The sequence below is a fragment of the Camarhynchus parvulus genome, chromosome 2 (genome assembly GCF_901933205.1).
Source record: "Camarhynchus parvulus chromosome 2, STF_HiC, whole genome shotgun sequence".
Taxonomy (NCBI): Eukaryota; Metazoa; Chordata; class Aves; order Passeriformes; family Thraupidae; genus Camarhynchus; species Camarhynchus parvulus.
The window spans coordinates 56,448,937-56,475,781 of NC_044572.1; the positions used below are offsets into that span (position 1 = coordinate 56,448,937).

General features: G+C 40.7%; 1 protein-coding gene across 5 annotated transcripts in view; it reads left to right on the forward strand.

Moving 5' to 3' along the window:
- Positions 1 to 8,830, forward strand: part of SLC12A7 (solute carrier family 12 member 7) — a 73,268-nt gene extending 64,438 nt beyond the window's left edge. For 2 of the 5 annotated variants that reach the window (XM_030967993.1, XM_030968021.1), the window contains 5 exons: positions 1,143 to 1,259; positions 3,420 to 3,601; positions 4,931 to 4,945; positions 6,947 to 7,080; positions 7,534 to 8,830. In XM_030967993.1, the coding sequence (XP_030823853.1) occupies positions 1,143 to 1,259; positions 3,420 to 3,601; positions 4,931 to 4,945; positions 6,947 to 7,080; positions 7,534 to 7,625 (540 nt within the window). In that variant the 3' untranslated portion in view covers positions 7,626 to 8,830. The remainder of the gene's footprint in view (positions 1 to 1,142; positions 1,260 to 3,419; positions 3,602 to 4,930; positions 4,946 to 6,946; positions 7,081 to 7,533) is intronic. The other 3 variants (XM_030968002.1, XM_030968003.1, XM_030968011.1) reach the window with 3 other exon arrangements.
- The last annotated feature ends 18,015 nt before the right edge of the window (positions 8,831 to 26,845 follow it).

The following is a 26,845-nucleotide window of genomic DNA, read 5'->3' on the forward strand; positions in this document are numbered from 1 at the left end:
AATGCATAAAACCCTATTCATAAATTTAACCTTGCTATAGAAACTTTTTGCAACTTAGGAAGCTATTCCGAAACACTAAACATAGATCTATTGTTCTATTCCTCACGTCTTCTCTACAGCCTACATGATGCATCAGCAATATTCATACCTCTGCTGTAACTGAGGCCTGTCTTTTTTCCCACCAACCTAAAACCCTCTAACTTTTATGGATTCCCACAACTTGGAATGGTTGAATGGATGGGAAAAGTGCAATAGGATGAAGTTTATTAAATCCAAGTGCTGAGTCCTGCATTTTGGCTCCTGTAAATAACTCCCTGCCATCTTGTAGGCTGGGGATGGTGTGGCTAGATAGTGCCCAGGTGGAAAGGGACTTTGGGGTACTGGTCAACAGCCAGCTGAACATGAGCCAGCAGTGTGCCCTGGTGGCCAAGAAGGCCAACAACATTCTGGCCTGTATCAGGAACAGTGTGGCCAGCAGGACCAGGGAGGTTGTTTTTCCCCTGTACTTGGCACTGGCGAGGCCACACCTTGAGTACTGTGTCCAGTTCTGGGCCCCTCAGTTAAGGAAGGACATTGAGATGCTTGAGCGCATCCAGAGGAAGGCAGCGAGGCTGGGGAGGGGCTTGGAACACAGGCTGTATGAGGAACAACAGAGGGAGCTGGGGTTGTTTAGCCTGGAGAAAAGGAGACTCAGAGGTGACCTTATCACTCTCTACAACCTCCTGAAAGGTGGTTGTAGTCAGGCGGGGGTTGATCTCTTTCTCCAGGCAGCAACTGACAGAACAAGAGGACACAGTCTCAAACTGCATCAAGGGAAATAGAGATTGGATATTAGGAAAAGGTTTTTCGTGGAAAGAGTGATAAAGTTCTGGAATGGTCTGCCCAGAGAGGTAGTGGAGTCACCATCCCTGGATGTGTTTAAAAAAAGGCTGGATATGGCACTTGATGCAATGGTTTAGTTGGGGTGTTAAGGCGTGGTCAATTGATCTTGAAGGTCTCTTCCAACCTAGTCATTTTGTGAATTCTGTGAAAAAGAGCCTTTTGAGCTGATACCACATTTCATCTATTAAAATGAAGAATAATATGATATCTGCTTTTTTCTGTAGACTTTTTTTTTGTCATTGGTAACCTTTTTGTCCCAGATTCAGAGCATCACAGATGAGTCTCGAGGCTCAGTTAGAAGAAATAGCTACTCCAGTCCATTGTCCATTGTCCAAGATGCTCAGGCACTGCTGACTAATGATTATCAAGAGGAAGAGGTAGCTCAACATAGTGCTGGCTATGACTAGACATATTTTCCATTGCAACACTTCAAGTACCACTATTGCAAACTGAACTACACATTAACTACAATTTTTTCTAAATTAATTATGTTATCCTGTATTTCTTGTCTTTAGATGATGCTTCTGTGACATGAACTATATTCTCTTTCTCATACTTATTTTCCATAAAAGAAACACATTTCTGAGACTGCCTGTTTTCTTAAGAGCCAGAAGCAGGGTGTTACATTAATAAACATATTTCGTGCTTTCATTGACTTCCTTTATAGTTCCTCTATTGAAGTACTGAAGATTCTTGGAGACTGTATTGATATACTAGATCTTTTAAGGAGTGCAAGCCATTTTTATTTATATAATAGCGCAAGCTATTATTAACCCATATATGTCATTACTGTATTCTGTGGGGTGACATTGAAAGGAAATGGACTGATGTAATCAATGAGTTTAGTATGCACTTGAAGTGTTGCTCATATGTAAAATGTGTAGCCTAGTTTGTAGAAGCGCTGTATACCTTTGTATTTCCCTTTCATCATGGAGTGAGAGAACAAGCTGTTGTGTTTCATTAATTGAATTTAGTATCAAAATAGCACTAACAAGAATGTGCTTTTGTTGTGTTGGCATTTTTACAAACATGTATTATAGGTCCAGAATTTCTCTTGGTCTCATGGTCTTTCTAAAAATGGCAAATTTTCTTCCATTGAAGCACAGTTGTATTGAACTAATCTTACAGTTGTTCCTTTGAAATTTTAGTACATTGGATACTGCTGCATGGTATTTACAATATTGGCGTGTATTTGTTGGCTTTTTTGATTCTCATGATAAAACTGTATTCACAGTAACTTCTGATTTGCGGTCTTGACTCATCATTTAATAATCTGTGAATGTAGGAAGACCATCATACTAAGAGATATTTATGTGAACCTCACAACTGAACTCCAGAATTTGGGAATCCTGAAGGATAGGGACTAGGAAATAATTTAGGGAATATACCGAAGCTCAAAGGCATTTAAAACCACCTTCAATTACAGTTTGTGAACCACTAGAGGAATTGCTTTCCTGAGAATGAAAGTACAATTCTCATCTGCTTGGATTTTATTCATGGTTTTTATTGACCTGCACGAAATTCTTAATTACCAGCCAGGTATGTGGAGGGACCATGACTATGTCTAACATGTGAATAATTGAGATTCCCAAATGGAATAGGAGCTTCAACTCATGATTTAACAAGTCTCTGAATAGCTTTCAGAACTGTTAAATATCTTAAAAAAAAGCAAACAAACAAACAATCACAGGATAAAATAAGTACCACCTCCAAAATAGAAAATGTCAAAGCACAAAAAGAGTCCTGCCCTCAATTACCAATTCACTTATAATTTTTAGAGTTTAAGGTACTGTATTTGTATTGTATTTGATGGAAACAGAGAAGCCTATGGACAAAGTATTATGAGGGAAAGTAAGTAAATAATGTGTTAGATATTTAATCTTCTTTTCCTCCAAAGAAGCAAGGAGAATGGAAAATAGAAAACACAATATTCTTCCCACATGCATATGCGCTTTTTTGTTCTTGAAATTGATTAGAGTTTCTACTGTTAAAAGGGAAGATCCCTTCATGGCTAGATTGGTTAGATTTGTTGTGTAAAATGCTCTTGTAGGCATGAATCATCTAAATCTATAACTAGACTTCAAATCAGCTAGTCCCATACTGGCATCAGACATTCATAGTTGTAGTTCAGCTAAAGGCATGTGAAATGGACAATGTTTTACCACAGTATCTGAGGAAATAATGTAACTTGTGAACAATGATAATACTGGCTTTAAAGTTTTTCATTGGCAAAACACCCTGATGTTAATGAAGTACTCTCTGGTGGAATTCAACCTCACTTTAGTTCATTACAAAAGTAACATTCCACATAAGATATAGTCTTGCAAATATAAACAAAATAGGAACATTTTTACAAGCAATTTCACTTCATGCTGAAGTCACGATAGTCTCATATTTGTTCACAAAGTAAGGGTGCATTTTTTTTCAGCTTCTTTGGTTCTACCACTGTGAAACTCCTTTTCAAAACTGTAATAACATGTAATTTACAAATGCTGATTTTGGCTGAATTTTGGGGTGATTATTTGTTTTGTGGCCAGGCACAGCTGATCCATGATAAAAACACTGCCTCACGCTCTACTCCAGCAGTTGAAGCAAGTGTGGCTGCTGCTGTGGCAGAGAAAGTGCAAATGACCTGGACTAAAGAAAAGTTTGTAGCGGAAAAGCATAAAAACAAGGATTCCAATGTGTCTGGCTTTAAAGATATTTTCAACATGAAGCCGTGAGTATGCATATGGTATTTGGAGCTTTTAATTTCATTGTGTGTATTTTACTTGGCGGGGGGGGGGGGAATTCTAGTTTGTTGTTTTATCTGGGTTTTGCTTTTTAAGAGATTCTGCTTTATTTAAAATTGGATACAAAAATGAGCTTTTCATGAACTTAAATGACATCCTTATAAAAATAGCATAGACTTGGGTGGAATGACTGTAAAGAGTCATTCACAAGAATGTTGTGAGTGAAGTTTAAATATGGCGGCCTTTAAGCCGTTAACTCAACTGCTGGATTGTACCAGAAAGCATATGTGTTAAAAAGCTTAATTATAACTTTTTATTTCTTCCTGTGGGTGAAAAATTAGTGTATATGTCCCTGTATTTTTATTGTGTTTGGTATTAGAGGGAGTTCCAAAGAAGCAGATAGCCTTTCAAGACATTTAGCTTATGTTTTTGATTTTAGGCGCATGATTTTGGGTGTGGGGGTTTTTTTCTTGGGAAGTGATGGGAGTGGGATGTTTTTGTTTGTTTGTTTGTTTGTTTTGATGGACATTCAGCCCTCATCCTATAAATTAAAGAAATAGAAAACTTGTGTAAATATAAATGTATTGCTATATTAAGTATTTCCTGTTTAAATATTCCTTAATGTCTTTTTCTTAAATAGATAAGAGCTACTCCCTGTGTCAAACCAATGTAGTATACACAAAAACAATGACAGAGGGAAACCAGCTTGTTTGTTTCCTCATGTTGTGATTTTAAGCATGCACATGCATATTTTCTTAGTTCTGCAAGAAAACTGCACTTAGAAACGTAGCTTAAATTATTTTCTGCACATGACCAAACCAAAACTGTGGATGTCAAGGGAAATCTTAATATCTAAATGAAACACATCTTAAATCTAGGACTTGTAGGCAATGCAGTTAGACCCCGTATTTAAAATTAGTACCTTAAAGTCCTAAGTCCTGAGTCTTGGATTTGCTTTGAGCTCTTTAGAAACAGCTTGCCTTCTGCACATTCCAAAAATTATTGTGCTCATGCTCTAAGGCGTTGTCCTAGGCAGCATTATACTCTAATTATTAGGGGTTTTTAAAATTTATACCTTTGAAACATTTCTTATTACTACTTTAGAATTGTGCAAAACACTGATTTCAGATATTATTATTTTAAGACTACTGTATATAGTTGGGTAGAAATTACAGTTCAAACTTGGTGTGCCTGTACAGTATATTGATATTGTTGATTTTAAAATGGCATAATAGTAATAATAATAATAATAATAATGTTGACTTTACCTGATGGCATAATTTTTTTTTCTGTGCATTTGCTTCCCTTTCACATAGAGAATGGGAAAATCTGTAAGTCTAAATTTCACTTCACCTAAACAACATAGGCTGGGTTCTCTCCTTCTTGTGATCTTGTACATTGTGTGCATGCTTCTCAATTGTAATTTGCAATGCATGTATTTTTTTGTTCCTTGTTTAATACACTCTGATTTAGCATGTCACTGAAAAATATCATTGTGACTTTTTAATATTCTCTTAAATATGATCAACTTTCTATTCAAGGTAAGTCACAAAACCTGTGTTATAGTTTCTGTAAGAATATAAAGCTTGACAGTACTTCTCTTCACCAGCATAATATTTAGTGTTTTAATTAACTACATTAAAAATGATTTTTTTTCCTGGAAAAATAGGCTCCCATTGTTCTGTAACTACTTGGACAGTAGGGAATATTTGTTCACAAAGGGAACTTTCATGTCTCATCAAAAGTCACTTCTTGCCTGCCATCTACCAACCCATGCATGTGTAGAAATAACATAAGTTTAGACATACTTTGAGTACGACAGCACACAAAAATGGAATACTATATCTCTTGAGTGGAACTCACTTGACTGCTCTGCTTTTTTTCAGAGTTCAGCATTTTCTTAATTTTATCTGCTTAACAAATTGATCTTCTTATAAAAACTTTGAAAGTTTATTTTGTCTACTGTGTATGATTTCAGTTCTACCAGTGCTTGAAGGATAAGTGATGTTAGCCTCAGTTCACATTTTACACATCATGAGCCTTTATTTCAGTGCTAAATTTTTGCCCACTCTGTTGCAAAGTTACACCCTGCATTTTGTTTTTAGTTTAACAATGTTTCAGTTTCAATATTTATGCTTCTCAGTTAGACAATCTTGCCTCTCTTCATAGTTCTTTTTAGTCTTCTCAAAATGCAATTCTGCTTCCAAAAAATGGAACTTCAAGCTTTCCTTTGTTCCATATATGGTTTTTGTACAGTTGGTTCTTAGGATACCTGGCCACCATGATAGAAAATCCCCCAGGAGGGACTGGTAAACTCAGTTTTAGAAATATCATTCTCTTATAGCAGGGAAGATGGGAGGTAGCAGAGCATGAAGAATCAATTTAATTGATAGGGCTGGTTTCCACTGGCCACTAAATTTCAGGCAAATTACTTTTAACTATTTATTTGGGAAAAAAAACCCCAAACATACAAACCCTACTTTTAGGCAGCAGATTTTGTAGATAAATGGACTAAGGTAGAGTTTGAATATTTTTGTCACACTGTAGCATATGACTAATCTCCAACTTTGGTTAACTCTACACACAGCTGTTTCTCAGGAACTGTAAAGAAACTGTTCTTTTGTTCTGAAATACCACTGAACCATACAAAAGAGATACTAAAATAAGGACATTTTAAAAACTCTAGCAGTTTTTTCTTCTTGTGCACAGATCTACAACAATTATATTTGTAGGTGAAACAAGGAAAATATTAGGTAATGTTGATAGTGTAAAGGGATAAGCTCAGTTTCATTTCACTGCTTACTGCCATACTGTTACAACATAAGAAGTTAGCATTTTTTTCAAAATTCTGTGGTGTTTCTGAATTTTCTTCACCAGCTCGTAGAATTTAGTAATGTTTCCAAAGGAGCATGAGTAAAATATTTTACTGTACAACACAAATATTGTGATCTTTCCATTGCATTCCTGTAATTTCATTGTTTGGAAATTCTTGTATAAATCCAGTTACTTTTTTATGTAAGTCAATAAACAAGATTCTTGGTGGTTCTCATCTGACCTGTATATATCTATTGAAACCATTTTTAATTCATCTTGGTAAAAGATAATTGACAACTGGAAGATTTGTGCATTTTGACAATTTACTTAGAACTGCTTGAATTTCAGAGTTAAACGTTCTTGTCAAAAGTATTGCATTTTATTTATTTTGAATATGTACATATACTAGTACCCACGAAAATACCTTGTTTTACATACTTATAATTTCAAAGAAATATTGTATGATTCAATTACATAAGTGTTATAACAATACTTAAAAATGTTTCTTTGCATGCTAGGAATCAGTCAAATGTGAGAAGAATGCACACTGCTGTGAAGCTCAATGGAGTAGTGCTTAATAAATCACAGCATGCTCAGCTAGTCCTCCTGAATATGCCTGGACCTCCTAAAAACAGAAAAGGGGATGAAAACTGTATCCTCTACTGTATTGATTCCATATTTCTTGAAATTGAGAATTTCATTTTTGTGATTCTGCCATTACCTGTTGGGATAGCCATTGCTACGTAGGGTAAGCATAAGTCTGCCTATAAGAAAATGACATAAAGAGAGTTAAAAAATAAAAGATAAAAAATCTTGATTGGGGAGTAGTTTATTGATATAAAGGATTTCCTCAACTTTGAAATAATTTTAAAATTTCCTATTATTATCTTTTTTTGTAGATGAGTAGGGCAAAACTAGGAATGTCCCCCAAGTTAGGCTTAACTTCCACTTGAATAACCAGGTAACAGGACAGTAAAGGGTGACACAGAAATACTCTGATGAAATTGTTGAACTTTATTTTTTCATTATATGTCAGACTTTTTGAGAGGTTACTAGATATTTTATTTCTCTTCTGAGTAAATTCCTTGACCAAATGATATTTCAGACATGGAATTTCTGGAAGTTCTGACAGAAGGTCTAGATAGAGTTCTCCTAGTCCGAGGCAGTGGACGTGAAGTGATCACCATTTATTCTTAATCTGTTTGCATGTGTTTTTCAAACACAACAGACCCCCTACCATAAGAAAACAAAGTTTTTTGCCATAATTTGAGCAGCTTTGTTGTCTTCTAGTGCATTGAAAATTAGCTTCAAGCTGAATCTTCTGATGATGTGGGGGTTTTTTTCCTAGGAAGCTGTTCTATTTAAATAACATTTTAAGCAGATTTATGTAGAAAATTAATAAATGGTGAATTAGTAAATGGTGAATGGCTTAGGATATTTATATGTAGCATATTCTGACACTTCTTAAACTGTGGTAAAACAAAAAAAAATTGGTAATGCAATCGTGTTTTTAAAGATATAGAAATGTCAGTGACTTTTGATTATTTTAATCTTTGCTCTGCATCTAAATAAAAGGGAAGGGTTTTAGAAAATGTTGTCTTTTTTTCTTACCAAAATGCTGCTATGTTGCTTCTTTTGGAATTAGTTGCGGTTCAGGAACCTTCCTTCAGAGATGTATACATCCAGTCAAATTTGTTTATGAAGTGCATTAAGTGTTTCCCAGAAGTTCGTTATTTGCCATACTGGTTAAAAATAACATTTCCGTATTTAAAATACTCAGGTAGCTGAAACCTCCAGATGATAGTAAACAGATAAGCTGTGTGAGTTCTTTTCTATGAGGTACTGGCAGTTACCATTATTTTGCATTATTATAGCAATAATGAAACATGACAGCATCCAACTTACAGGAAGGCTATGGTGCCGGAACTCCACCTGGTTCCAAATATAATTCAACAGTTGATAAACCACAACAAGGTGGTTAATGAAATGCAGTCTCTTGTTTTCAAATATTTATATTTTGAAAATGTTGTATGTATGTGCTGCTGTTTGAAATAAAATCTGCTTTTCTGAAATGAATGAGCTCCTAAATGTTTTTAATTTGAAATTGTTGAGTAGTTTAGTTTAGGTGCTCAATAGAAACCTTTTGCTCCTGTTACAATTCTGTTCCTTTTTAGGCAGTCTTTAGTTTTGTAAATGTTGTTTAAGACCTAAAGTGTATCAGAAGATTGTTCTGCTCTAAAAAGAATAAGTCTGTTTAAACATATAAACCACTATTTTATCTATTTTATTTTTTCTTTTTTTTAAATTCCTTTATAATACAATCAAGATGTCTGTTGCTCAGACTAGAACAAGAGTGATGCCGTGCCCAAGTCGCTGGCTGGGCTCAAGGCCAGTGTTTTTATCATAACACTCAGGTGAAGTAAGACAAAGCCTGTCTCTGTAGTTTGATGCACAGGAACAGAGGGAATAAAAAGGTAATCAGGCAGCCCAGTGAACTCCTGATGAGTCAAAGCACTGCTGGGATACTTCAAAAGGCATTTGGAAAGGCATGCTGCACACCAGCATGTCCCCGTATACCACTCTGTGTTACTGCAGCTCTATGCCTTTGGTTAGGAATAGGTTTATGCATAGGCACTCAGAGGTACCTTGGGGGCACACCAAAAACACTCCTTGGTCTCTTAGGTACAATGAAAGGCACATGGAGGTCCTGTGGACAGATCAGAAGGCATGTGAAGGTTCTAGATTTGCACAGTATATCCGTTGAATTAAAAAACATTCTCAGGCCAGTGAGGAGAAGAAAAACAGCAGCAGATACCCTACTGCACTCCAGAAGGCTCTAAGCTTTTTATGGGACATATTAAAAGGCACTCCTTGGGCTGTGGTGCAGGGCCATCAGCAGGCATTTATACAACTGATATGTGGAGTTGTGGGTCGGAGACAAAACACGACACAACACCAGTGTGTCATCAGCAAACAGCAATGAGTTTAATATGTCTGTCCCTTTTATAGGAACTTTGGGTTTCCCAGGCTCAGATAGTTCATTGGATGACCTCTCCCTACCCAGCTCTGGCCAGTGGTGTATCAGCATCTAAGCTAGAATAGGGTTGGCTGAGATCTTTGCTTGGGTTTGAATCCAACCTATCTGTGCCTTATCCAGGGACTTGTTTTCTTCTAGGTTGGTTGAGTTTAGGGGGCAGCTTCAGATCAGCTGCAATGTGACAACAGATGACTGCAGATAGCTTGTAGTAAAAGGAATTATAAAAATTTAGTTTAGAGAAAGACTTTCAGAGGCATCTGGGACCTACCAAAAGCTCTGTGAGTTCCCTTAGATGCAAGGCAAGACTGACAGAGGTTTCTGTGGGCATACCAGAAGGCATTTGAGAAGCTTGAGGAAGTGGTAGAGAACAAACCTTCAAGCTGGAAAGTACAAAACATTAACTTAGACAGGAAGCTTTTGAAGATCCAACTTCAGAAGAAGATAGGCTTCTGAGACTCTTATATGGGCTTGTGTGTAACAGGGACCACCCATGCTGTGATGGAGGAGGACATGCAAACACTCACATGCTGGCTTCATTCTTCATTTTTTTGAGATTTGCTTGTAGGCTCACAGTATTAAGAATTACAGGCTATGAGTTATCAAACACTATGATTTAAAGTGGTGGATAGGTGGGATAGTCACATGCAAGAGTAGTCAGGGCAAAATGCCATTGAGGCCTTTTTTCTGATGATAGTTTGTTATATTTCCTAATGATCTCATAAGACAGAGCTACAGGACAATTTTGCCCCTATTCTCACCTGCAAATCTGTCTCCTGCAACCTTTAAATATGTCAAGAAGTGAGGTAAGAATCCATTAACTTACGGCAGTAAACATAGATCATGGATACTATCGGCAATGATGAGAGAGACAGGGAGACTGTGAGATGGTCAAAAGAATCCAAATTTATTGTGGACTACATTGCTTATATAACTATTTTAGGAAGACTAGTAATGTTTTAGTACAATGCTTGGGTTAATCATCACATAAACAAACATACATTTTACATCTCTTGCTTGCAGAAGTCTTGATGTCATTTTCTTCTCCGATAAGTGAGTCTGATTTAGTCTTATTGCAATCTTCAAAGCTGTTTGTTCTTGCTAAGGCATCGTGATTTTCAAATCTCTTATGCTAACCAGATCCAAAGTCCATCATCCGTCTTATGTGTCCCAATATCTCCCTCTTCTCTTTTCAACCAAAACCAGTCCTTTAATGGCCTTATTAATAAATCTCTGCATACATTGAAACAAGCAAGGTATCATGATTAATACAATTATTATCAAAAATCATCATATACCCATCTTGAAAAGAATCTTTTAGCTAAAAACCTTAGCCACTAAAGGCTAAGGTTGATCTTTAAAAACATTTCTGAAGACAGCCACAGGGGGAGTATTACTGGATTTAGAAAGTCTGCCAGAAGTATAATTGCACCAAAAGTTTTGATTCTTATATCTAAGGTGATAAGGAGAAACATCCCAAGGTTTAGAATTTTTTCTTCCTGTGTATTTAAAATTAACACAAAAATCCAATTTCACAGAACCCAGGGGCTCTAATTCTTGGGGTTCTGAGGGTGTTTCAGGAGGGTAAGGGGTCAATTTTGATTTGATTTGATTTGATTTCAAAATTTTTAGTGTAAATATTAGTGTACAGTTCTGGAGGAGCTATATTCCACCCTAATTTTTTTGTTGTTTAATAACGTGTGTTTCTCATTATGAACATGAAGGCAACATAAAAGCAAAACAATAAAAACAGTAAACTTGTACTAAGTAAAAACAAATTAGATAATATATACAATTAGTAGTACATGAAAAATAGAATGGTGATTTAAAACAATGCATTATCAATTTCTTAAATATTGTACTGTTACTTAGAGTTTGTAGTAATTGGCAAGCTTTCTTTTAAAGTGAAAGCTTGGAAAACCATTCCTGGGTAAGATTTCCAAGTTCACTTCAAAAGGAGGTTTAGCTATTATAGGTCTAAATTTGGCAAGTCAAAATTACTTGAGTATAGTTTTGGTGTAGAAAACACTTGGGTTTATCTGGAAGAGTCTTTTTATTATCTTTTAAAAACCTCTAAGTAATAGTAGTTAGAAAATTTCTTTAAAATAATACATGTCTTATAAATAGCTATATAACAGTATGTGGAAGTTTGTAAATCAGCTGGCTTTGTCATTTATCTTTAGCTAAATAGTAGTAAAAAAAGGCATTAAACAGCTTACAACTGATAACAGTCATAATAGGAAATTGTTACTCATTCTTTAGTACTATTATAGATAATAAAATATAAAAAATTGTTCTTATTTCTATAACAAAATAGCTATATCTCACAATTTAAATTAGCAAATTCTGACAAAATTAATTTAGGCTTTATGTCATTCACTTGTATAGCAAGTGGGCAAACCTGTGAGTGGTGCAAACAGTGCCGAAACTCAGGGGGAGGTTCCTTGCCTGGCCCCTGCTGTAGGGCTGGGGCAGTAGACAGGAAGATGGCTCTGGCCATCTGGTACTTGGCCAGGTGATCATTAGCCACAAACTGGTGGCAGTAACTGCTCTCTGAAGTGTATGTGCTCCTTTCTGATTGGTAAAGTCATGTTCACATTATTGCCCGAGAAATTTGTCTATGTATTAGCAGCAGTAATATGCAAAGAAACTTCCTTAATATTTATCTTTTTGTGTCTATTTTTTTTTTTTTTTTACCAGTGACTGTGGCAGTTACTTTTTGCCATCACAATGTTAAGGGGTTTGTTCTAGAAATGTGTACACTCTATAAAAAGTCTCTTGGTTTTTTTTACAGAGCTTGTGAACAAATGCATAGGTTCAGACATTGTCACGGTTTGACACTGGCACAATGCCAGTGCCCCCATGAAAATACACTCTCCCTGGTGTCTGCTGTGAGATGTGACCAGGAGTAAGCAAAGCAGGCTCCCACTTAGAAATAAAGAAAACTTTATTAACTAAACTACAACTATATGTAAAAAGAAACACCCAGGGAAAATGAAAACCTCCCAAAAACATTTCCTTCTCCCCCCACCAAATTCCAATACATCCATCCCCCAAATTCCAACTCTCAGTCCATCACCACCCTTTAGATAATCAATTCTCAGTTCATCAAGAGGAGAGGAGTCCTTCTTGTGCTATAGGCTTCCCCTGAAAACACCATTGAAACCTCGTGTGTTTCCATGTAACTCATGGCACCGCCCGGAGTACATCTGCCATCGTGACCTCTTCCCTCCATGTCCAGTGCTCTCACCACTGAACATGGACCAGAGCTGCTTCTAGGGTTGTCCTTTTAAGGATGCTTTGTCTCGTTCCAAAAAGAGCACAGTCTCACCTTTGGGACACCTGTCCCCCCCAGATTCCTCGCCCTGGGGCCGAGGGGTACCAACACTGAACCCTCTTGGTTCTGAGCCATTGCCTCCCCCTGGATGCAGTCTGTGTGTCACAGGAAACATGGTTCTGTCCATAGCTATAACAAGAAGAGTCCAGCTAAGCCACTCCATCATCTCTTCCCACCTAAGATTCTTCTCTACTCTTCCGCATCTTTCACTTGCCCAGACCTTCACACTTGCACATTTCCTTCTTCCACTTCATCTCTATCTCTCTTCTAGGAAAGGTTAATGTTAAAGTTTCCATTCTCCGAAAAAGGGTTAAAAGCATCCACAAGTGGCCAGACACCTTCTCGATGCACCCCCCCTTCTTCTCCTTCTCGGCTGTGCTGCTGGCACATATTATCAAGTTTCAAGGTAGCACAAGTTTCAAGTGCAGGCACAGGCTGTACTCTCTCTCTCTCTCTTTGGGGGGGGGGGGGGGGCCAGAGCTGCCCAATACCTCCTGGTACTTCTCCCACCCTTCCATCCTCGGGCACCTCTTCACCTCCCATCTCTGTCCAAGCCCCAGCCTACCTCACCAGGCCACAGCAGCAGCTGGACGAGGGACAGATCCGAACTCTTTCCCTGCCAAAACCCAAGAGAATTTCCCACAGGAGTGCTCCGTTTTTTAACCCCTGTGTTCTCAGAGGTGTATCCATTGTCTCCAGTGGCCACACCAGGTGCCAATATTAAAATCTGAACACCTATTGGTGACCACAGCATATCCCAGAAAACCTACTTCCTCTCAAACCATGACAGACATTCATATTGTAATGAAGAATGATTAAAATATTGTTGGAACATTTCTCAGATTTGATGACTTTGTCAGTATCCTTTGATGGAAGCAGTTAAGGTCATTGACTTTATGCTTTGGCTCCAGTCATTAACTGCCTTTGAGATATTTGAGTTCATTAGCTAGAACCATTTTCTATCCTTTAGTTGTAAGAGGAATGAGGGATTTGTCTTTACAAACAAGCTATGGGTCTGCTGGTAGATAAAACTAGTGCTGAGAGATAAAGGAAGCAATGGGAAGGATTCCACTGATTGATGAATGGAAGATATTTGCTTTTACAAATAAACTTTAGGTTTGCTGATAAATGAAATTGGACATTGAAAGATGAAAGAAACAATGGGGAAAAACCCTACATTCCATAAGAATTAAAAATTAAAAGGGAGGGTTATACATTAAGCGATACACGGAATAAATAAACTCCACAACCAGATATAGTTATGAAGTGGGTATGTATGTCAGCGCCCGGCACAAGCGAGATAGCTCTCATGAAAACTTGTGCCCCAAGCTTTAGTCTGACCCACACCTTTATTCACAAAGGTATTCCATATGCAATACATTGCACAACTTTTCCATGCATATTCAACCCCTGGCCCCGCCTGTTCTCACCTTGCATGGTAATCAGATCCACGCCCTTCTGGGCATGCGTTGTTTGCTGTGATGGTCGCACAGGGGTCTCTGAGGCTGAAGATTGTGGTCTCCCTCATGACTGAACTTTTGAACCTTTTTCCTTTGCGCATGCGCTTTTGGTCCCTTGGTGCTTATCTGAGTACGTCTGTCGGCCTTGATTAGCTTGGAGACAGAGAAGTCCCTTTATCTGGGCTCTTTTGCAGCTCTTGGTCTTCTCTGGTATTGTTCTTTATGCAAGAAACTTCAGAAATTTGCATTTTCCTGTGCCCTTTGTACTGTGGCAGATGTTTCTTAAGTAAAAAGGTTAAAATTCAACACGTAGTTCTACAGGCTAAACTTTAAATTCTTAATTCATATTGCTAATTCAAGTGAACTCCAAAAATCTCTTTCATACATTAGAGGGAAATCTTTGGTATTAGGCATTTCGGGAAGTCTGTACCTCTCAAATACCTCAGCCAATGGGGAAAGAGAGAAGGGAAATGCGGCCGGGAAATTAGGATAAAAAGGAGGCTGCATCCTCCAAACATTGGAGAGAGCCCAGGGGAATGCCCCATGGCCTCTCCCTTTATTCAAATAAAGTAAAAGGACTCCTCTGTCTCCTTTTTGGACATAAACCTCTGATGTTTGTGGATTAATTTTCCTGACAAACTGGGGGCTCATCCTGGGATCTTTCCACTGTCTGGGTGGTGGGCAGTGAGTGGAGCTGAAGGCGTGCCTCACCCAGTTTGGGTGATCAGCTCTTCTTGGTGGCGGCTGGCACTGGGCGATTGATTGGGTTCCTGAGACTGTCCAGAAGACAGACAAATGGTGTACCAGGGGGGGTCTGTGAAGAGTCCACAGGGAAGGACCACTGAAAATCTCACTGGTAAGTAAAACGGGATCTTTCGGGAGCAAATCTTGGAGGGCACCCATGGAGGGTTGCACGGGTAAAGCTGGTAAGGGGCCCCAGCAAAAGGGATGGCGATCCCACATAATACCCTCAGAGAGTCCCTTGGGGGGATTGCTGAGGTCTTGGAACAGATTATACATTCACCCATAAGTAACTATGGAGATCATGGTAAAATATTGTTATTTTGTGTGGCCAGAGTATAAATTGCCAGAGTATAAGTTGCCAGAGGGGCTTATATGGTCACCTTATGGAACAGATAGAATTTGTTTGTGTCGAATTTGTGGAGGTATTTAGAGGAGAATTGGAAAGGATGGATTGAAAGGGAATGTAGATTGGTATGGACTAGACAAGCAACAGAAGAAATCTGTGTGTTAAGAAAAAAGGGGAGGAAGAGGAAAACGGTGAGGATTGGGATGCAGGTCCCCTATATCTTCACCCCCCAGAGCAAGGGGATCAGGGAAATGCTGTTCCTATGGCCCCACCTGAGAATAACGATGGTGTGGGGGGAGGGGACCGGCATATTGTGTCTCTCCCAGAACTAGAAGAGGAACTCAATTTAGGACATCAGAAGCCCCCTGGACCTAGGAGACAGAGGTACACCAGTAGCACCACTCCGCCAAGTTCCTTTGGGGGTCAAGGGGAAGGGTTTGGGTAAAGAATTACCCCCATATTTGGATGATCCCATCAGGGTGGGGGAAAAGATAGAGGAATATTTGGGAAATGCAGATTATACATGGAAGAACTGGGATTTTCTTTTGGGGATTTTGTTTGGCCAAGCGTTGCAGAAAATATTAAGCGAATTTACTCCACCCGAGGAATTAGGTTGTTGCAGTATGCAGATGATTTGTTTTCATCAGGGGAACAGGAAAAGGTGGTTGAGGAGGCTAAAATTGCTTAATTTTCTTGCAAAAAAAAAAAAAGGAAATATTTACAGTGTCCAAAAAGAAGGTTCAGTTGGTAGGAAAAAAAAATTCAAATATTTGGGACACATTCCGACTGGTGGATTACAGTGTATTTATCCAGAAAGAATACAAGGGATTTTACAAGTACCATTACCCCAGACAAAGAAAGGAGTTGCAGGAGTTTTTGCAGTGGTGGGATACTGCAGAGCATGGATTCAGGATTCTTCTGTTGTGGCCAGACCTTTGTGTGACTTTTTAACCCAGGATAGTCCTGGTGGTGTGGTGTGGACACCAGAAGAACAAAGCTTTGGAGAATTGGAGGATGGGTTGGTTGATGTCCCAGTCTTGGCTCTTCTGGACTCAAAGGGGAAATTTGAACTATATGTGGATGTTAAACAAGATCATGCTAAAGGAATTTTGGTGCGAGAGCATGGGGAAACACAGTGGCCTGTGGCTTATTTCTAAGCTGTTAGACCTAGTGGCCAGAGGCTGGCCCCATTGTCTGTAGAACTGTGCTGCCACAGCTCTGATGGTGGCTGAGGCCAGAGGGCTGACAAGGAGAGGGTATCTGACTGGAAAAGTTTCACATCAGATTAAAGCTTTGTTGGCTGAAAGAGCCTCTGAGTGGATGACCAGTGCTCAGTTGTTACAGTGTGAATCTTATTTGATGGAACAGGAGGATTTAGAATTTGGAAGTGGAGAGGGGTTTAACCCAGCCTCCTGTTCGGATGGCCCTGGGGAGGGGGGCCAAGAGGAGACCCATGGCTATGTTTGGGTGGTTGGCCTCCAGACCCGGGCTGAGGAGGATTTGAGGGATGCTCCCTGGCCTGAGGGAGGAAATGTTGGTTGATGGGTCTTCAGGGGTGATAGAGAGGAGAGATTTGCAGGACACTCTATCTTGAATGTAAAGCAATTAAAGGAAGGGAGGAGGTTACCACCCACCTAGTCAACGCAGGCAGCAGAGCTGTGTGCACTTGTGAAAGCCTGTGAATTATACTGGCACAATACAGTGAATGTTTTTAGTGGTTCTAAATATGCACATGGGTGATACATGCATTTGGGAGGCCATGGGAAGAAGGAGGTTTATTGGCTTGCAGGGGAAGGATGTTAGCTCATGAGAGTTTGATCTCTCACCTGTTGGAAGTAATAAGCTTGCCAAAAAGGGTGGCAGCAGCACACATTACGAGGAAAGGGGGCGGGGGTGGAGGGCTGGGCACCAGGCAGGGTGCTTGGCGGAGGCAATGGAAGGCCGACTGGCTGATGGAGAAGCTCGGAAAGCTGCATTGTTACCAGGGATCTCTGAGATTGTCTCCTTGCTCCCAGTGATTACCCCGCTGCCAGAGAAATTGTTTTTTCCATCAGAGGAACTTAAGATAACTAAAAAGAGTGGAGCAGAGGAAAAAGGGGATAATTGGTTTACAAGGCATGGTAAGCAGTGAATGCCAAAAGTTCTGGCCTTACAATTGTTAAAACAACTTCATGAAGGGAGTGACTGGGGCTCCCGAGAACTGGCAAAAGCTGAGCATCTTTTTGGCAAAGCAGGCTATTGAGGGTTTTTTGATTTGTACTAAAACCAATAACAGAGTTACAAAGAAACTTGCCAGGGTAGGGGGGGGTTGGGAGGCCTTGGGCTGTACATCCCTTCCAGAGATGCCAGGTGGATTTTACTGAAATGCCCAGAATGGCAAGATTTAAATGTCTTCTGGTAATAGTATGTCAGTTAACAAGGTGTCCAGAACCATTTTCAGCCATTTCAGCAACTACAGGATCTGTTATTAAAGTATTTTTGGAACAAATAATTCCAAGATATAGGATTGTGGGAGCAATAAACTCTGATAGAGGATCTCATTTTACAGGAAAAATTCTTCAAGGATTTATGACTGCTTTAGGGATACAATGGAACCTCCATACCCCCTGGCACCCCCAGATTTCAGGCCAGGTTGAAAGGATGAATGCAAAAATAAAGAAAAACCACCTGAAGCTGGTGATAGAAACTAAATGCCGTGGGTACTGCTCTTGCCACTGGCTTTGGCAAGAATAAGGGTCAGGGGAGATATTCAGTTATCTCCCTTTGAATTGAGATTTGGCATTCCTTACCCTTGTAATTCTCAACTGTGATAAATTAATATGATTTGTGCTAACATTTGAGACTATATTGATATTTTAGAAAATACTTGTTAAAAAGTAATAGAGTAAACGCATATATAATTAGTATCACAAAACAGGTGTTTTTAGATGTTCATGATGTAGTATATGGTATAGATAATTCATGCTATTAATGTATAAAATATTGTAAGATCCAAGCTATGTCTTTTGACCACCCCAGCCAGGAGCAGAGGCTTATTCTCATTCAACTAGTTCCCGGACGACGTTAAGATAATATCGAGTCTTTTAACATAAGAATGGAATCTTCCTGAGCGATGATCACTGACTTCCCTTGAATGTCCAGGCCACTCAAGAGTGATTTTGCACCTCGAAGACTGCATCTACTACGGTGTTCCTTGGCACCACCCTGTTACATGTGAATGCCAACTTCTCCGGGGTGCTCTGACAACATCTAGACACCTAGACTGAACCTTTGTGTAGCCCTGCACATGTATGGCCCCAGTTCTGCATGTGAAGGGACACAAAGGAACATTCGGTCATCTCTGCCTCAGGCGCAATAAACCATATAAGAACTCTGCTGCGCGAAGCGGCATTTGTGAACACAGGGAGACTCTGACATTCGGGTGTCAGACCTGTGTATTCACCCAGCGCCGATCCCGGGGTGGATGCTGCCCTTGGCTATGGTGGTTTTTTTTCTGATCGAAATTCTGTTTCGCTGACAATTTAATAAATCTTTGCTAAATTTTCTTATAAATTTGCCTCTCGATTTGATCATTTATAACAATGAGAAAATAGGATGCAAGATGTAGTTTGAGATAAGTTACATCCCAAAATGGAATAGGCCTCGGGATAATTAGAAAATCGGCCTTGAAATGGACAAAATTGAAATGATTACAGATATTTATGAAATTATAAGGTTTATTTTTGGAATGGGGCACATGTGCAACCTGTGGGGTTGTTCAAAGGACAGTGACGATGAGGAGAAGCCTTTGTCAGATGCAACCACCAAAGAGCCAGAAGACCCCTTAGAAACAAGCTGAGCATGCGCTGTGTAGTATAGTGACGTAGATTTCAAGAATCAAAAATAGGAGGAGATTTACGGGAAAATATTGATGGATAGGTATTAGCATACAGTATATAAGCTATGTTTGGATCCTTTTGCTTTTTGTAGGTGAGGCAGGGTGGAAAGCCCTCCCTGTATCCAGATTGATTGGTTTTGCTTATGCTTTACCTGAACCACTGCCAAATTTCTTTTTGTAACCACTTGATTATATTTAATTGTATTATTTTATATAAAATTGCTGGTCAATTAAAATTGCTGCTAAATTTTAATCTTGTGGTTTATTAAATTAGATGTATAGGACCTCATTCATCCAATTTGGTGCTGAAACCTGTGAACTCCAGCCCTGGGGAAGGACGGCTAGCCTTGGGAAGGAGCTCCACACCAGTTTTTAGGTGGTCCTGAGGTTTGACAGGACTCCCTTGGAGAAGGAGTTCCAATTACGATAAAGCATAAGCAAAATAAGCTAGCAATAGGAAGCACACAAAAAGGCTCCCTTAATGTTGTATTGCATCTAGTTGTCCTTGCACTAGGTGATAGGAGAAATCTTACTGAGTCACTGGATGGTGTGGTCCCCCTTCCTGTCAGATGGTTTCTTCCCGCAGGTGTCCCTTTCCATAGCTGGTTCGGTGGTCTGTCCCACGGGTGGCCCCTCCCCATTGGCATCCCATTGGCCACGGTCCTCTTTCCCCGCCCCCCTCTCCCCTGGGCACAAAACCCCACAGCAAGCGGACCGCGCCCTCTTTTTCCTACCTGGGTGGTCGTACCACGTGAGTGTCCTGTCTCAAGCCAATAAACGGATACCTACACCCACGTGGAGAAAGAGCGCTCCTTGTCTTTTGTCCTTCGTCTATGCTGGTTCCGTGCTGGGCTTGAGTTTGGGCTGGCCGGATTGGACTCATATAAGCCCAGAAACCCCCGGAACACAGCACCTTAGGAGTGCCAGCTAGAAGTAAGAGTGCCTGTAAAACGCCTTGTATATAAGAACCGTGTAGAAAAAGCAGACTGTGTGAATACCACGGGTTGGGCAGGGGGAAGGCAGGTGTGTGTTAGCATTTGTGTTTGTGTATATGTGTAGACATGCTTATGACGTGACATCACAGTCCGAGGGCCGTGGTAGTCGCAGTCCTGCAAGGAGTTCAGCTGGCTAAGGAGAGGTGCTTTTACGTTTGTGTGAGTGTATGAGACATGACCTAGTCATGAAGCTAGTGTGGACCTCTTAGGGTCGCAGTTTTGCAGTCCTGCAAGGGGCTCAGCCAGCTAAGGAGGGAAGTGATTGTTTTGTTGTATTGTGTTTTGACTAGCCATTGTCATTCCTGTGAGGGGGGTGAGCAGATGAGCTGACCCAGCTGTGTCTTGCATATCTAAAGGGTAAATGAATGAGTGTAGTTTAATTTTAGCAACAGTTACAAAAAAGGCTTAGTAAGTGAAAAAGGAGGATTGTGGATGTTATGAACAGAATTCTGCCAATATTTTTTTTGTAGAGAGAAGTTGCAGAACCAGACAGACCAGGGTGGCTGCTGAGGTGCTGCCACCCTGTTTGTTATGTTAACTACAAGTAGTTAAATGTTCATGGTTCTTTTTGTATCACTAGCAACCCTAGCCAGGGCAAGTTAATGGCCATTCTCCACAGACAGAGAAGGAGAGAAGAAGACGAAACATGGGGAGGGGGGAAGCATTACAATATGTAGATTTCAGACCCAGTGTACTCTGGGAAGAGTTTAACTTATAAAACCCCCCAAAACAACGAGCCAATTGTAAAATTAAGAAATTACAGTGATTCCTAGACGTGAGGAACAGAGTGCTAGACCTGCAGAGATGCTGGGAGACCTTTGTGCCCCTCGCCGTGACTACGGAAGCTACCTGGAACAGTGACCTAGAGCCGAGAAGCAGTGCAAAGTCAGAAACACTGGGGTTCCTGCCCAGAAGCTTCTGTGAGGACTAGGCCCCCCAGCTCTGCCCCCAGTGGACAAAGCTGCACATATCCTCCTCCTCCGAGCCATGCTGGGAAGGAAGACAGAGACTGCAGACCCATCGAGCTTTGCAATCTTGAGCTGATCACTTCTAATAGAGGCATTAAAAGGAAAAACGTCTCCTGCCCTGTTTGTTTCAGTGGAGGCTGAAGCTAGAAAGAGTAAGAGGCAGGAGCATATGAGAGTAAGTGGAATTAGGCAGGAGCAAGTGGCTGAGAAGAAACCAAGAAGTAATAGAGGGGATTAAACCACGAGTGAAGAGCGAGTGAGGATTTCCCAGGTTCTGGGAACTCCTAGTTATTTACCTGCTAAAAACTAGGGCAAGAGTAATGTCTTGTACTAGGAGCGAGTGCTCAGGAGGGAGGCTCGCAGGGTTAGTCAGAAACAAGGGGGTTTCTGAGTGGGGTGGGGAGCAATTCTCTGAGTCAGTCCCCTGGGGATGGTAGTGAAGTTTTAAATTGCAATATTTTTAAGAAGTTTGCATTAGCTTTTAGAAATGAACCCCAATACTAGGTCTTGGGGAGACAGATTAGACATATTAGATAACTTGCAAAATTTAGAGCAAGAGCTACAAAAAGTTGTAGAAAAAGTGCAGGAACTGTTCATGTGCAAAGATTGTATGTGTATGAGGATCAAACATAGAGGAAGGGAAAAAAGTAGAGAGAGAGAAGTTTTTAAAACAAGCAAAAAAAAGCGGAAGGGTACTAACATCAAAGGATCCACAAAAACATTGAGAGATCAGGGTAACCAAAATTCTACCCCTAATAACTCAAGACCTACCTGTTTCTATTGCCACAAAAAGGGACACCTATGGAAATTTTACAGGAAAAGAAAGCAAGATAAAAAGAAGTTTCGGGAGGAGTAGGGGTGTCAGGGACTCTATTCAATGTAGACAAAAAACACCAAAAAAATCCCTGGATAAATATATTAATTGGTCCTCACAATAAAGAAATAATATTTTTAGTAGATACAGCAGCCTCTAGGACCATCATAAGAAAGTTACCCCAAGGATGAAAATTAAGGTGGGACTGTGTCTCAATAATTGGAGTTGGAGGAGAACCATTCCAAGTCACTGTAACTAAAAATGCACAGATGTTTTCTGTCCTGGCACAGTTTCTCCTAGCGAGACATAGTGGGAAAGCTTTTTGCTAAGATGTAGTCGACAAGAGATGCTAAAGACGAAGATGCGGAGCTCTCCGAAGCTAGGCGCCGGTCCCGGGCGTCTTTTGGTAGAAGCTGCGCTCCAGAGCGCACCACGACCAGCACAATGCTCCGCTACCGGCACAATGCTCTGTGCCACTGGCACAGTGTTCTGCGCCAAGAAGCCGCTTTTTCACCTCCGGGGGATGGAGAGAGCGGCAGCTTCGAAAAACGAAAGCCACTTGTGTCATCAACTAAAAACAACTTCCCTCTCGCCCCACATACACAACTCTTACAACTTCTTGCCTTGCAAAAAACAACCACCTCACCCAACAATAACCCTGCACCCCTAGCACATAGGGGAAAACTGTAATGTAGACAAAGAAAATAAGATACAGCTCTCAAAGGTAAATGCCGGTTTTGGGCGTCCTTTGGCAGAAGCCACGCTCCGGAGCGCACCTTGACCTTACAATGCTCTGCACGCCAGGATGCCGCTTCTTCGCCTCCGTGAGACGGAGAGAGCGGCAGCTTCCGAAAGGCGAAGAACGAAGCAGCACAACACTGGCATTGTTTGCGCAGCTGGAAACTTGTTGAAAACAGTACTTTTCCACTCTCCTGCCTTTTCCATTCACATTAACATTTGCATACAAGGCGTCTTGGAAAACTTTCATTTGCTTCTTGCAAAACACTCTACAGACCACTGTGCAGCCTCTAGAACACGATAGATGTTTTCTGTCCTGGCACACTTTCTCCTAGCGAGACACAGTGGAAAAGCGTTTTGCTAAGATGTAGGTGACAAGAGACGCTAAAGACGATGATACAGAGCTCTCCGAAGCTTAGCGCCGGTTTTGGGCGTCTTTTGGTCGAAGCCGCTCCCTGGAGCGCATCGTGACCTGTACAATGCTCTGCAACTGGCACAACGCTCTGTGCGACCAGCACAGTGCTCTGCACAGGAAGAAGCCGGTTCCTCGCCTCTGGTAGCCGGGGAGAGCACCAGGTTCCCAAAGGCGAAGAACAAAGCCGCACAGCGCTGGGATTGTGTGCGCAGCTTGCAAACTGCTAGAAAGCTCATAACTCAAACTCATAGAAAACTGTCCATGTAATGCATATATTTGACAAATATTCTGCAGAAAAATCTCGCTCGACTTGATGGCCTTTTTCTGTAAGTGGCCTTCAAACTATTTGTACAAGCACACAGATGGGATTTCTCCTCTCCTCTTCAGGCCACTTCCTCCAGAGAGCTCTCCATCAAATCTCTCTCGTTGCACTCCTCTGGTGATCCAAAGTCAGCAGCGACATGGTCCAACTGCATGGAATTACTGTCTGCTAGAGGTGCACCTTTAGGGCTTCTGTGTGAAGCATCACGTGAGCCCTACTCATGTCACCCTGTTGGTATCAACTGAGCTAGCTGGACCTTAAGGGACAAGATTGTGCACTGATTTTGTAATAGAAATTAGTTACTAAGAAGGAGGTTGGAGGATTTAAATAGTTCTGCCTCCAGCTTAAGCAACACTAAATCTTGGTCTGAAAAACTAGGTGAATTAACCCATTCGGCATTCCTATGCCAAAAATGTCAGGAATACAACAAGAACCATCAAAAGAGTAACAATTCCAATCATTACTTGATCAAAAGAATTCATTGGAAGAAGTCGGGAGAAGGATGAAACATGCCAATATCCTACGCTGAGAATCATTCTATTGATTTGCACAGGTTTCTTCTTCTATACCCATCTAATGCATTGGACGTGCGTGCTTGTGATGACACAAATACTTGCAAATCTTACCAGATAAACCATGTTCTCTTCACACAGCAAAACATTTCTTGATGGTTGTATTTGCTAATCACATTTAGACTCAATGTTCTTCAAGGTCTTTTTCAACCCAAGTGATTCCAGCATTCTCTAAGTTGCACATCCTGCTTGTCCTGCTTTAGGGCAAATTTGGCAGCAAACCTCAAGAAGGGGTGATTGATTAAAAATATTGGTCTAGTACTGATATCCAACTGTGACGGACAAAGACTCTCTAACAGTTGAAAGTTAGCAAGTGTATGTTTATTGCAATGCCGGGCAGTGTGCAGGATAGCTCCCAAATACACACACTGATTTACAGGTGATTCCAGAGTCCTTTTAGCTCTACAAGTATTGAATACCCAAAATACAAATCCATCTTCGTAATTTTAGTACATCCCATTCCCCACTTGGTATGGTAATTAGTTCAAAAGCTATTAAGCATGCGTAGTTTGCTCCTCAAAATGAGTCGGTGGTCCCTTTCATGGGGAGGGGTCCGAAAATGAGGAAATAAATGAAGTCTTCCTTGTTCTGAAGTTTCTACATTTTCAATGTAAATATGACAAATGAACCCATTGGTAGAACTCCCATTCCCCATCTTTAATTGGTTTCAGAACAGAGGAGGCCTACAATTGTCTTCTGTTCCTAAAAGCTATTGATCAGTTTCTATATTCTTCATTATAAACCCAGCTAACCAAACATGATGTTGACAAGCAATCAATTATTAGTTAACTACTAACTCTTAATTTCATCAAGGCCTTCCTATTTATTTTGATCAACTCTAATAAGGCTTACCTCTAAGTAAAACCTCAGCTCCTCTAAAATTCTTAAATTCCACCCCCCCAGAAAGCCCACCCACACGGCCCCTCCCCTCAACTGGTTTGGGGAAAATTTCCTCTGAGAGAAGCGGAAAAATCCTGTTTCTTTAACAGGCAAAGCACTCCCCAGCACAAAAACTGAACAGTACCAGATGACAAAACGCAATCGCCACTCTGAAGAGACAACAAATTCTGAAAGTCTCTCCTGTGGATGCTCGCTCTGTTATCAATCCCTCCAGCACTGGGAAAGGCTGCTGCCCAGGCCCGCATAGGCCACAAAGTGCAAGCTCTCAGTGCTCCCCAGGTCCCAGCCCGCAGCATCTTTGAACAGTTCCAAGAAAAGGGAAAGAAAAAAAGACAATCCAGGCAAAACTCTGCCTCAGCCAGCTAAACCAACTGAAAAGCAAAGGAAGACTCTGTTCTGCTCCGTCAGTGCCCGGACAACACAGTGCAGCACGGAATGTGGAGCACTGTTGCTTTTAGAAGAGTGAGTGCAGCCTCTGCTAACAAACTCCGTGCTTCTTCTTCTCCCCACCTTTGCTCTCAGAAGCAGTCTTGAAGGCAGAGAATATAATATCCAGCATTACCAGAACAGATGACTGGGGATACAAGCATCATAAAATCACCCTAGGACACTGCTGTACTGAGATATGTCACCAGACTATGCTAAGACAAAGTTTTGGAGCTGCTAATTAAAATTCTACTATCACAGTGAAGCTGAGGAGGAAACACAGCTCACTACAGTTACCTTGTGGCATGCCTGTACTTCCTTTCAATCACAATGGTTTTCGTTTTTAAGTCCGTGACATCACAGGCATAATTCAACATCTTTTGGGCAGGAAGGAAGATATTCTTCTTCTCATTCTACTGATGGGGAAGCTGAAATGCAAAGCAGTTCATTCAAAGTGAAGCAGCGATCAATTCAATAGTAAAACTCACCACAGTTTTGTTTACTACCCTAAGTCCTTACTACCCCCAAAAGACAAGAACAGCTGTAAAAGCCGTGTGGTTACTTAATTTTTTCCTAGACTTACATGGGAGGGTAAGGGATAAGTGATCCCAAACAATGGTAATCCACAACAAAGCATTCTTGACATGATCTTCAGCTTTGCATAGCGAGCTCTTCACCTGATCAAGTTATTCCATTCCAATAGTTTGGGGAGTAGCTTAGAGGGCTGGCTGTTGTTTGCTTTGAAACCATCTTGATCATTCAGGAACACAGTAGCAATGAGAAAGTTCAAAAGAAGATAGCGCTACACATTGGTTTTCATGTATGACAGACATATTTCTACAACACAGAAGGCTGACCTAATGATTCCCTACAACATGGCTGAAGTGGCATCCTGTTCCCTGTAGGTTTTTCTGTTTCTTTTCAGCTGCTTTCTTACCAGATTAATGAGCTGAACTAGCTCAAAAAGGAGACAGATAAGTGCCAGAGCTTTAAAACAAAACAAAAAAAAAGATGCAAAATGGTGATTTGTAGATGCATTTGAAAATAGATTTTTTAGTATTTTTCATAGATACCTGGCATTCTCTAGAATGACATTGCTCCAATGGTTTGAGTTTGGTTTTTTTTTTCCCCCTCAATTCTACATGTTATGCATTCTTTTTGGCCATTTCAGTCAATAGATTTCTGATACATGTGAAAGACGGTCTGAGGTTCCCCTCATATGCCTCGCGACCATTCCCAGGACGGACATTGGGACCCTAAAGACCCTGATGGGAATTCTGGCCTGCCGGTGGTGGATAAACGCCAAAAATCCTGAGGCGCCTGAGCAGAATTCTGACCTGCCAAGTGATTCTTCACAGCTGTGTCTACAGTGACTGCTTCCAGCAGGGCCTGCCAAAGGCCTATATGCTTGCACCTGCTTGGCGACAATAGGCCAGGAATTTTCCCACCTCTCAGCCAGATGAACTTGC